Raw genomic sequence first — 17,330 nt, 5'->3', positions numbered from 1 at the left:
CCCATCCAAGGGGGCTCTACCATCTCCAAGTCTTCAATCCATTCATTGAATTCCTTAATTTCATTTATCCCTGAGCCCCTTTGGCATAATCCAAACCTCTCATTAATGTCCCTAATGCTATTAAAATCACCAAGGATGCACCAAAGGTCCCCTAGGAAAGACTGTTTGAGCTGTTTAATTTGGTCCCACAACAGCCTCTTGCTTTGAATTTCGCAGGGTGAGTATATAGATAGGACACTGATTTGTTGAGCTTCCTTCACCCATTCACCTCTCAAGAAAATAAAACCACTTCTGACAACTTTTGTCTGTAATTTGAAGGTTTGTTCACTCCAAAGGCACAAAATACCCCCTGCAGTATTATTAGCTGGCTGTAACTCCCAGCTGACTCCCACATCTCCCCATAGAGATTGACACAAAAGTTTATCAACTGACTCTCTCTTTGTCTCTTGAATGCAGATCATATCCACATGCTCCTGCCTTACCATCCTACGAATAGCTGCCCATTTGACTCCCCTCCCTAAACCCCTGATATTGTAGGATATGATATTCATGGAGAACCACTACTATTTCCCAACCTGTCAGCTTCCTGCTTGTCTCTTCTGTCCATATCCTTAAGTCTGGGAATAGCTAACTGCATACCTTCTATTGCTATAACTCCCAACACCTTGGCTCGATTCCAGACCTCCACAGCCTCTTGAAAGGAAGATAGATCTTCAAGCTCCTGGGTACCCTGATGTGAAGATGATTGTTGTTCTGTATCATAATTCTTTTCCGGAATTACGTTCTGGTCATGATTCAGGGGATGTGGGTCTAGCTGAGATTGGGAATTAATTGAGTGCATGGTTGTCTCCTTAGCAATTGAAGGCTGACCCATTACATTTTTCTTCTGGAACCACCTCTTTCGGGTATACACCTTACAATTGCTCCCATGTCCTCCGTTATTCATCTGCCATATTGGGCCGGAGATCTGTTTATGTTGTGGGGGGGTGCATATAGAAGTTCCATCATTACTAACTGGGCCTCCTAGCTTCACATGGTTGGGCCGACTGTCCTCATGCAACAATCTTTCACAAGCTTCCAGCTGGCCTTCGTAGCTTTTAGAGTTAGCTACCCCCACTTCATAGGTTTCTGCCACGTTATGTATATTTGACACTTCACTGTCTGCAGCGGCAAAAGCATGCAGAACAGCTTCTCCATTTGTTAAATCTCTCTCCCCTTCCTTTCCTTTCTGGTGACTCAAAATACTTACTCCTGCAGTAGTTAAGTTTCCAACGCTCCTCCCCCCCTCCCTGTGTAGTATACCTGTATATTGGGCAAGTGACCGTTGGTGATGGCCCCACAGGTTCTGGTGTGGTGTGGCTGATGCTGGTTTTTGATCGACTGATAATACCATTATCCGGTGGGTAAGAGCAACGTCGGGATCCGCTGGACAATCGTTTTGTCTGTTGGTCTTCTTCGGTGTCTACGACCCATGATTGCAGCGCCACCATTGCCTCTGCGTGGTGGTCGTCGGAGCAACCCAACCTCGTCGGGCTAGTCCCTTGTTCGCGTTGTTGGTTGCCAGGCCTGTTGAGCGGAGACATAGGTCCGATAGAGGTATCGTCGGAGACGATTTCATCGGACGTTCCGCTGAGGCTATGTCGTCTTCTACAGCATTCATGGCTTCCACCCCCACTCTCCTCAACGACGTACACTTTGAAACTTTCGCCCTTGTCGCCGCTAATATGAACGTCAACCATGTATTTGATTGACGGACTCCATTGGGTCTTCACAAGCACCCTAGCCTTGTCGAGCCTCCGTTTGGCCTCTGTGTCGTCATCGACGTCCACCATATCCCCCAGACCCGCTACTATGCTCCTGATGTGCTTCAGGTTCCATGCCTGAAGTGGTATACCCCAGACTTGGACCCATGTCAACCTGGATGTCGTGCGTAAGGTGGGGTTCCATTTTTCTAACGAGCGGAACAACGATGGCCCCCCCTGTTGCCCGTCCTTCATGAGTTGTTCGGCTCCACTGTCAGTAAGTCCAAGTAGCAGCACTAGATCGTCACCTATATACCTAGGTGATATATCCAGTCCTGTCTCCCATAATATCTCATCCTCAATTCTCTCAAACAAAGCTGGGTTTGCTAATCGCCCTACCCAGGCGTCCTGTAGCCAAATGGTGTCTTCGGGGTCTAAGGTTATATGGATGGAGGCCCCAGAGCCCTGATAACCTGGGTAGAAATGATTAAGGGGCTTTCTTGGTTTCTCAGTATGCACATTCCTTCTTAAAACCTCAGCATATGAGCCCTGATATCTTAGGTGTCGTCTATGAATGGGAGCATCTATAACAGGGTTGCTTTCCTCTCTGCCCGGAAGCTTGTTCCTCGTAATACGCTGCCTTGGCCCCTCCCTACTGTATCGCGGTACGTTCACGTACATCTTCAGACCCCCGAAGAGGACTCCATCCATTTGTTTTGCCAGTTGGTGCATATCGGTAACCCCTTTGAACCTGACAAAACCATACCTCCTTCCATTTTTATTCCTTTTGCTAGGAATAAAAACTTCTCTGACATCACCCCACTGCTTGAAATGCCTCCATAGCTCCTTCTCCGTGATCTCATCTGTGATACGAGTAAAGTAGAAAGAGGATATATCCGCTCTATCCCTCCAGTTCGAAGTGTTAGTTTGCTGGTTTCTTCCTGAAAAACCTGGGTCTAGCCATCGTGATCTCCCCGTGGAGTGCGCTTTGTCTCTTGCTGTTGTTCGGCCCCTAGTTCTAACCCTCTCCCACCCATCGTCCCTCCCCCTCTCTATGTCTCTCTCTTTCAAGCTCTCAGAGGCTCTCTCTCTATCTCTCTCACTCATCTCTCTCTTTGGCATCGTGTTCTTGTTACATTACTGTTTGATACCTGTTCATCGGCATTCACGAATGTAAATCCATTTCGAAACTGTGAAGGTATTGTATCATCATCAACATCAAAAACACTGTCATTTAATTTATTGTGAAATCTATTAATGAAACATACATTCATTCCCCTGTAATAATTGTTTTAAGGACAAACTGACTCTAGGATTAATAGGGGAAACAAACTTTGTGTAACCAGAAGACTTAATAGAAAGGTCTTGGCCATTATCAATGTATACTTAATCTGGTCCCTCAAATGGACCAAGCTGCTGGATGTTTTGAGACTCTCCAGTTATGTGGAATGATGCACCTGAATCAGGTATCCAAGTAGTAGAGCTAGGATCTTGATTTTCAGAATTAACCAGCATTGCACTAGGTTGGGAATCTTTGTGAGAATTATTTCCCTGATTCTGTTTTGAACCGAAGGCGTTTGATGAATTGCTTTGAAACACCGGTTCCATCAACATGAGAGACGCGTTTGGCTGAAAATCAGAATCATAGCAAAAATGACACACTACTGTTGTGTGACCAAATTTGAAGCAAACTTGGCACTATAAATTTGCATAACGACCGCGACCTCTTTCTGCATCAAGATTTGAAGTTCTCAGAGGCAAACTCAATGTAAAGAGTGTTTCTTCTTAAAACTCTTCCCCTGGAGTTTGAGGGGGGGAGGGGGGGGTATTAGAGTATGTACTTGTACAACTGTGAAAACAGTTTTGTAAAATGATTGTAAGGGCTGTTAGCTTCGACTAACTGCACCTCACTAGGATTAGGGAGTCAGAATTTGTTAGTGTTAGTTTAGAGGGTCAGAGGTCTATATATACCTCTATTGTAACTAACTCTAACTAACTTTTCCAATCACAATAATATCAGTTACATTTTTCTCCAGTTTTCTCTCCTTTCCCTTCGCAGTTTATCGAATAAAATTCAGGTTTGTTTTCGAGATTAAAAGAAGTAGCTAAAAGTTCATTCAATAGTTGCATTCTTCTCTTTGGTCTTGAGAGAGGTTGAAACTGAGCACAATAAATCATGTTATAACAATATAAAATTAAAGCAAATTCAGGCATTTCAAAATACAATACAAGAGAGACACCCATTCCATTTGTCATACCCTTTCCATTTTTTGGGAGGTATCAACATTGGCATGTAAGGTATTAACATATGTTTAGCCTGCACAAAAAGTCATATCAGTAAGTAAACACCTTATGCTATACACTTCTGTAGTGCATGCTAACTATCCTGAATGAGTTAGAAGTATCTGATGTTTAATTTAAGCCTAATGGCATGCTTAATAGCAAACAAGTTTGAGAATAACAACAAATCAACAGCATTTACGGGGAAGTTCAGATATCACTATTTCAACAAAACTCCTTGTGATTTTAGCTAGGCATAACACAAGGAAGTCATAAATATATGTACCAGATTTCATGCAAATGGAAAACATAGAGCAAGATGCTTATGCAGATTCATAAACAGCATTCTCTTCTACCTACATCTAATTGCTAGTTCTTTCTCTTTTGGGAAGTGGGTAATGAGATCTAAAATAGTTCTAATTTACAAGAATATCATAGACATGTGAGATAATAATGGATTTACTTAGCATTCATGAAGGTATCACTGAAGCTGTTATCATATGAACAGAATAACTTCATCTATGACATAATATTGTTTAAGAAATGGAAGACAATATCTTACACATTTTTCAAGCCCAACTAGGACTAAGGGATCACATTGTATAACGCCATACTTCTTCGAAAACTTTTGCCTACAAGCACAAAAACAGTTTTTTGGAATTACAATTGAAAAACAAGTGTGATAAAGGAACTTCCATGAATCCCTTGCATACCTACTCTATCAAGATATGTCATTGGTCACAGTTTAAAACATCTACCTTGTTAGAAATAAGAACATTTTAGGAGATAAGAACTTCAATATTTATTTTTCCAAGTTCCCTAGATACTTGTTATAGCTAGGTTCAATGCATCATAGGAAGTAGCGATATCTTAATTGTTCTCTAGTAAAATGTTTTGGCATTAATTATCTTTGTAATACTTTTGAATATATTAATAAGTCCATTCTGCTGGGTGGGATAATTACTCAAGCAAATTCAGAAAATATTTGTTTCTCTCTTCTCACATGGTATCAAAGCTTCAGGTCTAAGGGGGCTCTGCTTCCACAAAAAAGTCTCCATAGAAGGTTTTACTGGCTCTGGAAGCTGTCAGATAATAAAAAATACAGCTGGAATTTCCCAGTAACATTTTCTGGTGACCGTCATTTCTTGGCCACCGACAGACTTTCTGAAAACTGTCAGAAACTTATGGCAAATTTTCCAGTTAATATAGTTTGTTAGAATCTGATTTCTCATTGATCAGAAAATGATTAGATAGTTACAAAAGGATAGAGTCATCTCTATATATAGAGTGAGTAACTGTTAACTAATCCTATCAGTTACTAACTAACTATAGTTAGAACTGTAATAACTAACAGCTCACTGACAACTTACAAACAACAGATAACAGTAGACACTAAGTAAAAAGACTTAGTGGAGTAGGTATACTCTAATACTCCCCCGAAAGCTCATGGTGAGTGATTCTTAGGAAAACCAGAAGAATCACACGCACTGAGTTTGGTTGTGTACAATTCAAAGTTGGTAGGAGAGAGGGCCTTGGTGAGAATATTAGCCACTACTCTGGCTTTGTACATATTGACAGTACTATCAGAATTTTCCTTTACCTGAAACACTCACTTGCAACCAATAGGAATGCTGTTAGGGGGAAGGGTAACTAGGCTCCATGTTTTGTTCTGGATCAAGGCATCATAGTCAGTTTGCATTGCAGCAAACCATGTGGGATCAGCTAAGGCTTGCTTAGTGGATTTTGGTTCAAATGAATCAGAAGAAGGGTAGGATGAATTCTATGTTGAACAATACCAGATTTGGATCTGGTTTGCATTGGATGAATATTTTGAGGTAAGGGCTGTAGAGATGGGGAAGGGGAAAGAAGAGGCTGGTCAAGGTTGAGGGGTATTGGGAGAGGGATTTAAGGTCTAGAATTAGAAGCAAGTGGTATAGAGGCTGAGGGAAAGGTTAATTGAGGCTGTGATTTAGATGAAAAGGATGAGGGAAAGAGGTCATAATGGGGAAATCTGGACTCATTGAACACCACATCCTTAGATACGTAGATTCTGCCTTCAGAAGAAAGACATTTATAGCCTGTGTATAGGAGAGTATCCCCGAAAAATGCATTCTTGAGATCTGAATTGGAGTTTATTCTTGATGTATAGCCTTAGGAGAAACAGCCAAAAACTCAGAGAAATGCGTAGTCAGGTTTGTGTTTAAACAGTTTTTCATAGGGAATCTCAAATTGAATAGAAGAACTAGGAAGTCTATTAATTAAATAGACACTGGTCAGAAATGCATGATCTCAATAGTCATGGCATGTGGATTATGAGAGGACATAGGGCTGGAGGTGGGCATAAGTGGAGGCATAGAAGTTGAAGAAGGCACTTGCTGAGACATTGCATTTTGAGGAAGAGTACCCCAAAAAATTTGAGGTTGCTGCTGCATAGGTTGCATTGGCTGAGGCATGGATTGCTGCACAAAGGTAGGAGAAGGTTGCATTTGTTGTGGCATAGGTGCCTACACAATCTGATAGGATGAGGGGAATTGCTGAGGTGTAGCAAAAACAGTAGAGAATGGTTGTGTCAAGGTGGGAAATTGTGCAAACACAAGATAAGAAGCACCATAAGAAGATGAAGGCCTATGCCAACAGTTTGCAGCATCATGACCAAACTTTTGGCAGATGTAGGACTCAATGTTGCTACGACCTCTGCCACCACGGCCTCCTCTACCTCCAAAGCGGCCACCATGACCACCATTAAAATTTTGATACTGAGTTTGATCAGACTAAGAGTTATTTTGATACTGATTTTGATTCTGAAACTGACTTTGATTGCCAGATTGTTGCTGAGTGTTGCTTTGTTGCACGACATTAGCTTAAGGTGAGACGGAGCGGGGCACAGAGTTTGCAGTAGAAGTAGAAGCAACATTGAGAGAGACTACAGCTTTCTTCCAAAATTTATCAATGCGAGCCTCATGACCAAGGAGAATAGTTTCAATTTCATCAATAGTTAGGGGTTCAGACCGATTATTGATGTGTGAAACAGAAGACTCATAATTTTCTGGTAAACCTTCAATAATAATGTCAGCATGTTCTCTAATAGTTATAGGATCACCAATAGCAGTGAGAGAATCAACAAGATTCTGAATCTCAGTCAGAAAATCAGAAATAGTACTTATTCCCCTTGTCCCCAGCAATAAGAAAATAGCAACTGCAGATGGCACTCTTCTAACTTGTAGCTAGTACAGGAAACATCTGCATAAATCCCTTCACAACCCTTAAAATATTCACATGTCCCAAAGTTGTCCACAACTCATGTCTCTGAACAAAAACTTACAAAAGACATATCTTGCACTGTTATTTTTCATAAAAATTGTTGTGTATTCTAGGACAAAACATCAAGACGACGATAAGGGGAATGACCTTTATCTTTTTGAGGATCCACATGTGCCCATTACAAAAAGAACCAGTGCCATTCATTCATGTCAAAGTCTCTATTGTTAAAAAAGAAAAAGATTTTACTCTTTCATTATCGGTTAGGACACCCCTCTTTTGAAATCATCAAAGTTATTGTTCCATCTTCATTTTCTTGAATAAAAATTGAATGTCTTCAATGTTATGTGTGTGAAATTGCAAAACACAAGGGTGTCCCTTTTCCGTCAAGTAACAAGAAAAGTATATTTCCTCTTTATTCTGTTCATACTGATGTTTGAGGGCCATCTCCTATTCAAAATATTCAGGGGCTTGCTGGTTTATGACTTTTATTGATGATTGTACCCAGATCACTTGGGTTTTGTTCTTAAACAAAAATCTGAAGAAAGCAATGTCTTTTAAAATATCTTCTCAACGATTAAAAAGTCAATTTGGTGTGTCCATAAAGAACTTGAAGATTGAATGGGATGGACCAATGAAACCATACTGTGATAATAAATCAACTATCAGCATAGCTCATAATCCTGTTTAGCATGCTCGAACAAAGCATGTAGAAGTTTACAAACATTTTATCAAGGAAAAGCTCAATTGCTGCTTGATTTGTACTCCATATGCACCTTCACAAAGTCAACTTGTGGAGGTTCTTACCAAAGGGTAAGCAGTTCACATTTATTCTAAGCTTGAAGGGGGTGTTGGAAACAGGAATATTTTAAGAGATAAGAATTTTAATGGTTATTTTGCCTAGATATTTGTTATAACTAGGTCTAATGCATTATAGGAAGTAGTGGTATCTTAATTGTTCTCCTGTAAATTGTTTTGGCAATACTCATCTTTGTAATACTCTTGAATATAATTAAGTCCATCCTGCTGGGTGGGATGATAAAAAAGCTAATTCAGAAAAAAAAAGTTTTTTCTCCTCACATACCTCATATCATAGACATAGGAACTCTTGAGAACCTCTTTTAAAATGTGGACTATTATTCTTCAATTTATCTTGAGCCAAGATTATCTCTCATAGTTCATTACAATACATTCTATGCCGAGGAGCATCAAGTCATCAACATCTTTTTTGTATGTGCATGTGTGTGTGCATCTGCATTACGTGTGTGTGTAACTACGTACGTGCACGCGGGTACGCTCATGACAGAGATAAAGAAATCATAACAAGACACATTCAGACATGCATATAATACTCAAATATCTCCTATCACAGAAACAGTCAATCTTAACTTCGTCTAACCAGACAGTATCACTTAGTTGTTAGGGAGCTCAAGTCTTAATTAAAAAGTTAACACCCCCCTTTCTTTTTCCACAAAGAAAAAAGTGAAACCTCACCCTGGATGCCATGGTACAGCCTTAAAACCATGCCTGAAAGCTGGTCGAATATCGGGTGGAGTATCGGCAGACTGGTTAACCGGAGAGTGTACATATGCTGTATCGATTAATAATTCTATTAATCGACTTCCCAGCTGCATAATTTCAAAGCTAACTCATTAAATTCCCGTTTTAAAACCAAGAGAGAGAGAGAAGATAATTGACTAATCAAAGAAGAACCTTAGCCTGTGTGTCCTGGCTCCAAGGACTACATTCTTCTTTTCTCAATATCATCTGCACTTCCCTCAGTCTATTTTTTTTAAGCAAACTGTTTAAATAATTTCTTTGTTTTTCTTTATCACTATCCAAACTGTCTTCAGCATCACCCTCTGTCTTCTTACTCCGGTTACTTTTATTTCCTTCAATGAATTTATGAATCCTAACCTGAAATACAATAAGATAATTACAACATCTATAAAATAACTGCACCAATTATGTTTCAGTCAAGTCAGATATACGAAGGTAACTTTTCTAAATACTTTGATTAAAGTCCACTTTGGATCAATTGTAAAACCTTACTGTTCAGACCTTCCTAAAGAATGGGTGTTTACAGAGAAGTTACATGATAAAGTTTTTTGAAAATGTTGAAGAACATAAGTTAATTTTAACTTGTGCAAATTTTTTTACTCATTTTACCTTCTTGATTCATCTTATTTCCTTTTCTTATATGTGTTTGCTAAGAAGTTCATCCAAACTGACCCTAAATTCCAATCTATATTAAACCACTTAAGCATTAGAGGCTTATCTAGTTCTTCTATTCTGCATTGGCATTCACGATGCAGCCAGCCAATTAACCCTGTATTACACAAGAGTCACCAGAAAAAGAGAGATGAGAGAGAGAGGAGAGAGAGAGAGAGAGGAGAGAGAGAATAGAGAGAGAGGAACGGGAGGAATGCCTTGAGAGAGACACAGGGTGGGTTCGAGTGACCAGTAGAGCCAAGAGAGATGTGAGAAATCGTGTGAGCCTCAGAAACAAACCCCATGAGAGGTATACCGAGACAAGAGGAAGAGTTCGACAGAGTGCAGTTGTTACAAATTGGAGAGATCACCCAGATATCTCTTCATTTTACTTCAAGAGATTCACGGATGAGATCACAGAGAAGGATCTTTGGCAGCATTTCAAACGATGGGGAGATGTAAGAGAAATCTTCATACCCAATCGAAGGAACTACAATGGAAGAAGATATGGCTTTGTTCGATTTAAGGGGGTCAATGATGTTCAACAATTGGCGCGGAAGCTAGATAATAGCGTCATTGGAGGACTGAAGCTCTTCGTCAACGTTCCCAAGTATACTCGAGCGAGACGAACATATGAGAACAGGGGTAGACAGATAGAGACTGACAGAGGAGACATGACCATACGTGACCAAAGAAACAGGCAACAACCCCAGAGACTAACACTCTCGTACGCGGATGTGGTGAGGGAGAAAAATGACAATCAGCCACCAAAACATGAACAACCGCAACCTTCTTCATGGCACGAAATTAGCACCTCCTCTGTACTTTTATCTGTGAAGAAGGAGGAAACTCAGTGGCTAGAAGACGCATGGGTTGGACGATTAGCTAACCCTGCCAAGTTCGAAGTGTTGGAAGAGGAGCTAAGATGGGAGTTAGGACTGGATTTAACCCCTCGATACCTGGGGGATGACCTAGTCTTGTTAACTGGAGTGAACGAAGTCGTGGCTGCACAACTCATGAATGGGGGACCAAATGGTTCTCTGGTCTACTCTCTGGAGAAATGGAAGTCAAATCTTCGCACTGGAAACAGGATGGTGTGGATACAATGTTGGGGTATTCCTTTGCAAGTTTGGGGTAGGAATCACATCTGGCAGATCGTGGGAACCATGGGAGACATGGTAGATGTAGATGATGATGTTGAGACTAAAAGACGAGTGGATAGGGCGCGGGTCCTTATAAGGACCCCATGGCCGCCGACGATCACGCACGTCATCGATGTTCACGTCGCCGACGACACCTTCAAGGCCTACGTTGCTGAGGAGTGCGGTTCAACGACATGCGAACATCATAGCAAACGAAGTTATTACGGCGATACGTCGGATGAACAGGAATCCAATGGTAGCTGCACCGGAGATGAATTCGTAGAAGACACTTGTTTGGAGGGTACTAACTGCGAGATTACGCGAGCCGCGCCATCGAATCACCGCCCTAACACTCCACAGAGCCTCGTCGGCGTCGGAGACACCACAGTGACTGCTACGCGAGCCGCGCCATTGAATCACCGCCCTAACACTCCACAGGGTATCGTCGGCGCCGGAGATACCACTGTGACTGCTTTGTCCAATGGATGGAAGCGGACTGAAGACCCCATGGATAAAGATGACGTCCTGCGGATAAAGACCACTCTGAATAGCAAGCCAACATTCGACGCAAATCTCGAGGTGCATGCGGCAAACCTTCCATGTATGGAAACTCACCTCAACGGTCAACCACGGCAACCCAATGCTATTCTTGAGAGTGGGCAGAAAGAGAAGGGGGAGAGCAGTGGTACCAGTGTTATTCACGAAAGTGGAAAGAGAGAGAAGGGAGAGAGCAGTGGTGTGAAGTGCCAGCCAGCTCCACGTGCTTTTGAATGTGAAGGTAACCCGAATAAGGGTAAGCAGATTATGGAGGTGAAAAAGAAAGGCTTGTATGACAAAGGAAATAGTTTTGAACAGCAGTCTACTCACTTACAATGTGGGCCTCAATTGGGCCAGCCAACAGAATTACTTAATGAACCTCACACTTACCTGGCCCATACACCTTCTAAAAAAGCAATGGAAGGCAATTGGCGGGTATATTCCCGTGGAAGTTGGTCTAACAGGAGGAGTCAAAGGCGTGGAAGCCTGGAAGGAAGGCATATGCCACTGAATATCATACGGCACAGCAATAAAAGAAATAATTACAGAAGTGAAACAGGAGACATCAATTCAGATCAAGAACAGGAGGCAAGTAGAGACATCAACTCAGATCAAGAACAGGAGGCAAGTGGAGGTTCTATTCAGACCCAGGAAACTATTAAAATGTGGAAATTGATCCAGCAATTGGGGGTGAACACTGGAAACAATCAGGATGCCCACCACAGGGAAATTTTACAAAAATTAAGCAGTATGGAAACCAGAGACAGATTGGAAGTTGAGAGGTTGGGAGATAATGCTAGGGACCCATGAATATAGCCTCATATAATGTTAGAGGTTTGGGGAAGGGAGTAAAATGGGCTGCCATAAGGAGATTAATCAACAAAGAAAATATTCAAATGCTATGTCTGCAGGAGACTAAGAAAGATAGCATTGATAGAACATTATGTCAGGCTATATGGGGTAGTGATGAAGTTAAATGGGAGATGCAACCTGCAATCAATTCAGCAGGTGGCATTTTGTGCATGTGGACTGAATCAGTCTTCAAGTTACAAAACAAGGTCACTGGAAATGGTTTCATGCTCTTGGAAGGAGTTTGCAACAGAGAGGCCATGAAAATCTGCATTGTGACAGTATATTCTCCCTGCGATATAAATAACAAAAGACTATTGTGGGATTCTGTGAGACAGCTGAAACAAGCATCTCAAATAAAGTTATGGTGTGTGCTTGGGGATTTTAATTGCATAAGGAACCCGAACGAAAGAATTGGAAAAACAGCCAGATTAGTGGGTGATAATAGCATGCAAGAATTCAATGAATGGATTGAAGACATGGAGTTATTGGAGGTTCCTAATGTGGGCAGGCAATACACTTGGTTTAGGCCAAATGGTGAATCTAAAAGCAGATTAGACAGGGCATTAATATCCCCTGAATGGAGGGACATGTGGCCAGAAAGTGTGCAGTTCACTTTAGCAAGGAATTTTTCAGATCATTGTCCTATTCGTATCAAAGCTAATAATGTGGATTGGGGTCCTAAACCTTTTAGGATTTTCAATTGCTGGCTAACAGATAAATCTTTCAAAGATGTAGTCAATCATTGCTGGAATTCTGTCCAAGTTTCAGGATGGGGAGCTTATGTATTAAAAGAAAAAATAAAAAGGTTGAAGGGCAGATTAAAGATATGGAACAAGGAAGAATATGGGGATACTTTTAAAAAAGTTCAGCAACTGGAAGTGGAGCTTAATAAATTAGAGGAGGACACACTACATAGACATATGGCTGATTTGGAAACTTCAAGAAGGAAGAAGTTGCAGGAAGATTTGTGGGTGGCTGCCCAAGCACATGAAACATTATTAAGGCAAAAATCTAGAACAAGATGGCTAAAGGAAGGAGACTGCAACACAAGATTTTTCCATGTCAGGGTGAATGCAAACAGAAATAGAAATAGCATCAAAGGACTTCTCATTGAAGGTGTTTGGACAGAGGAACCTAATAAGGTGAAGGAAGAAATCAGAACCTTCTTCTCCAATAGATTTCAAGAAGCAGATTTTCAGAGACCTAGAATTGATGGCATCAGTTTCAAATCCTTAGACCAACAGCAGAATTCCATGCTTGTGGCACCATTTCAGGAAACTGAAATTCAGAATGCTGTCTGGGAATGTGGCAATGATAAGAGCCCAGGTCCTGATGGTATTAATTTCAGATTCATAAAGCAGTTTTGGGAAACTATAAAGCATGATATATTTCGATATATTCATGAGTTCCATGCTAATGGTGCTATCCCCCGAGGCTGTAATGCTTCTTTTATAGCTCTCATTCCCAAGATTTCAAACCCACAACATTTGGGAGAATACAAACCCATATCCTTAATTGGGTGCATGTACAAGATAGTGGCCAAGGTGCTTGCAAACAGAATTAGAAGAGTGCTGCCAGCAATAATTGAGGAAACTCAATTCGCTTTCATTGAAGGTAGACATTTGCTGCAAAGTGTCTTAATCACTAATGAGATAATAGATGAAGCAAGAAAGAACCACAAACCTTGTCTTATCTTCAAGATCGATTTGGAGAAGGCTTATGATTCGGTATCTTGGGAATTCTTGTTGTATATGTTGAGAAGGTTTGGCTTCAACTCCCGGTGGATCACTTGGATTGAAGGAAGCCTCAAGTCTATGTCAATGTCAGTTTTGGTGAATGGAAGTCCTACAAATGAGTTCATACCTCAAAAAGGAATTAGACAGGGGGACCCGCTGGCCCCCTTCTTGTTTAATTTGGTGATGGAAGCCTTATCTGGACTGCTGAGAAAGGCAATAGCTGAAAACATGTACAGGGGTTATCCAGTGGGATCAAAAAAGGTTGACATTAGTATATTACAATACGCGGATGACACTATCTTTTTTGGAGAAGCAACTATGGAAAATGTGAAAGCATTAAAGGCTACTTTGAGGGCCTTTGAGTTAATCTCGGGCCTAAAGATTAACTATGCTAAGAGTTGCTTTGGAGCTTTCGGGGTTTCAGATCAGTGGAGGAGTGATGCTGCTAATTACTTAAACTACAACCTGTTATCTCTTCCTTTTACATATCTTGGCATACCTATAGGGGCTAATCCGAGGCAAACACAAACGTGGAACAACATTATCCACAAATATGAGAGGAAATTGGCAAAATGGAAACAAAGATACATCTCATGGGGAGGGAGAGTGACATTAATTAAGGCTGCACTAACATCAATTCCAATTTACTTCTTGTCTTTTTTCAGGATCCCAAAAACAGTGGTGGAAAGGCTCAAAAGGATACAACGTAGATTTTTGTGGGGTGGAGAAATAGAGCAAAAAAGAATTGCATGGATTAAATGGGACCAAGTTTGTATGCCAAAGGAAAAAGGTGGGCTGGGGATTAAAGATATTGATACCTTTAATCTTGCTTTACTAGCCAAATGGAAATGGAATTATATGCAAGAGAAGGGAGAAATCTGGTCCAGGGTGTTGGAGTCAAAGTATGGAGGATGGAGGAGCTTATATGAACAAGGAAGGGCAGGGCATCAATCTCTATGGTGGAAAGATTTAAAACAAACTGTCAATTCAGCACAACATGGAGACATAGTTTACAGCAACATGAGGTGGAAAATTGTAGGAGCTGATAAGGTCAGGCTTTGGGAAGATAAATGGCATCAGCAGCAGCAACCTCTAGCTGAGAGGTATCCTAGATTGTACCAAATATCTACACAGCAAAACCAAACCATCAGACACATGGGCCAGCACATGCAGTCAGGTTGGGAGTGGCAGTTTCTGTGGAGAAGACCGCTGTTCGAAAATGAAATTGAGTCAGCAATCAATTTTTTAAAGGATATCGAAGGTATACACATTCAGCAGCAAGGATCAGATGAATGGGAATGGTTAGGTGATCAAACAAGGGTATATTCCACTCGTAGTGCCTACAATCTGATTTTGGAAGCTTCTAAAGGGGGTCAGCAACAGGACTGGTGTAAGGCATTATGGAAGATTAAAATTCCTAGCAAAATTTCAGTTTTTGCTTGGAGGCTAATAGAAGATAGACTACCAACACGGATGAATCTGCATAGGAGACAGGTGCAATTGCAGGATCTGCGATGTCCTTTCTGCAGAGAAGCTTTAGAGGAGGCATCTCATTTGTTTTTCCATTGCGTCTTTATCCAACCAATTTGGTGGGAATCGATGTCTTGGCTGAACTTACATACTGCCTTTCCTCTTGGACCTAAACAGAATTTTCTACAGCATATCTCTATCCAGGCAGAAGGTTTAAGGAGTAAGAGATGGCGATACTGGTGGATGGCGGTAACTTGGGCTATTTGGAAAACCAGAAACAGAGTTCTGTTTTCAAACGCAGAATTTGATGCTAACAGATTGTTCGATGAAGCTGTTTTCTGGACTTGGACTTGGCTTAGACATTTTGAGAAGCATTTCTCAACTCATCTCAATCAATGGGCAAGCAATATTAGTCAGGGTTTTATCATGTAATGGGTGTTACAATTAGAACAAAAGACATGTTCTCCTAATATCTAGAATACCTTAGTCTCGGTGTCTAGATATCAGGATGTATATCCCTATGTACTAGTACCTCTGGTACTTTTGATCATTGATATATATATATAATATATTTAGTTTTGCTGATAAAAAAAAAAAAACAAGAGTCACCAGTCACATGGAAGTAAACTGGACTTTACCTACAATATCAATAATATTTCAAAAGCTACCCATAGAGGGGATTTTACCCAACCACTACATTCAAGGACAAGGTTAATCTGAAAGCTATGCATTGTATTTTTTATGGTCTAGACATCAGGTATCCTCCAATGGAAGCAATCATGTTCGAGCCAGGAACAACTTCGAATGGAGACAACTGTTAAGGTGGAACAACCCATGCCAATTGATCTACATGCTCGGTGGTTCAAAGCTATGTATTGTATGTCTGACCTAAAAGGCTAAAACTAACCCATTCTTGTAATAATTTGAAAACAAAATAGTGCCATATTACCTCCTGTTCTAGAGCCAAGCCAATATGAATAGCAGCATGAACAAGCTGAACACAGCCTTCCTCACTCTCCATCACCATGGCCATCATCTTATGCATAACAATGACGGCCACCTTATCTGCGGGCAAGTCGTCGACGTGGGGGGCAATGGAGTCCTGCTGCTTCTTGGGGCGGGCGTGGTGAGCCGTCTGCTCGGCCTCCACGGCGGCCCTGAACGGCTCGAACCAGCCCAAGAGGAGCGCCTTGACGTGCGGCAAATTGGGCGCCAACATCTTCTCCCGCATCTCCCTCTCCAATTCCCTGTACTCCTCCACCATCCTCTCCCAGGCCTCAGTCTCCGCCTCAATCTGCCTCCTTCGCAGCAAATTATACTTCTCCCTCTCCTTCCCCTTCTGTCTCATCTCCTCTTCCTGCATTAGCAAACCCTTCAGGAACAGCCACGGCGGCTCCTGGACGAAGATCCTTGCGGCGGCCGGAGACGCGTCCTCCTCAACCGCAGCGCTGAGGTCTTCGACCACGAAGTTGCCGTCGGTGGAGAGGAGGTGGTGGTGGCGAAACTGGAGGATTGGGTCGGAGTGGGTGAGGGGGAAGGAGGAGCAGGAGAAGAGGAGCGCGGAGGAGGGGGGAGAGGTTGGGATTAAGAGAAAGTGGAGGGTTCGGTGGGGCTTGTTGCGTTTAATGATGTGAAGGTGACTTCTACTTCTGGCGGGGTTGTCGAAAGCGTGAACCTGTGGAGTGGGGAATGAAGATGCCAATGTCATTGTGTGTTTATAAAATGAATGAAAGCGTGAACGTGTGTTGGTGTTGTGTTGATTGTTCCGAGAGACCGGAACCACGCGCGGGGGCAGGAAGGAGAAGGAAGGAAAGAAACGGAGAGGATGATTGTGTTTCGCTCGCCTTCTAGGATGAGGTTCAAACCTCTCTTAAACCTTGTAATCCTATGGACCCGGCAGAATTTTTTAAAAAAATAAACATAAAATGAAAATTAAAGATATTTTATTATTTTAGTTTGATTAAATTGTATTTTGGTACTTTTAGTTTTTTAAATTTACGATTTCGGTGTTTTTCATTTTTAATTGTAATATTTGATTTCCAAGTATTACAAATTAATGATTTTCGTTGATGCATTAAATTATTAACTAAAAATCATGATAA

At 41.4% G+C, this 17,330-nt stretch overlaps 1 protein-coding gene across 4 annotated transcripts in view; it reads right to left on the bottom strand.

The window, feature by feature from the left end:
* Nucleotides 1-17,084, bottom strand: part of LOC114409621 (DNA-directed RNA polymerase 3B, chloroplastic-like) — a 46,393-nt gene extending 29,309 nt beyond the window's left edge. For all 4 annotated transcript variants that reach the window (XR_003666144.1, XR_003666145.1, XM_028373133.1 and 1 more), the window contains exons 1-5: nt 16,178-17,084; nt 8,994-9,197; nt 8,775-8,908; nt 4,585-4,654; nt 4,001-4,059 (exon numbers count right to left, since the gene is read on the bottom strand). Coding sequence is in view for 2 of the 4 variants with exons in the window: in XM_028373133.1 (XP_028228934.1) it covers nt 4,001-4,059; nt 4,585-4,654; nt 8,775-8,908; nt 8,994-9,197; nt 16,178-16,936 (1,226 nt within the window). In the remaining 2 variants the exon portion in view is untranslated. The remainder of the gene's footprint in view (nt 1-4,000; nt 4,060-4,584; nt 4,655-8,774; nt 8,909-8,993; nt 9,198-16,177) is intronic.
* Between the last annotated feature and the right edge of the window lie 246 nt (nt 17,085-17,330).

The sequence above is a fragment of the Glycine soja genome, chromosome 4 (genome assembly GCF_004193775.1).
Source record: "Glycine soja cultivar W05 chromosome 4, ASM419377v2, whole genome shotgun sequence".
Lineage (NCBI taxonomy): Eukaryota > Viridiplantae > Streptophyta > Magnoliopsida > Fabales > Fabaceae > Glycine > Glycine soja.
This window is presented reverse-complemented; position numbering and strand designations above follow the sequence as displayed.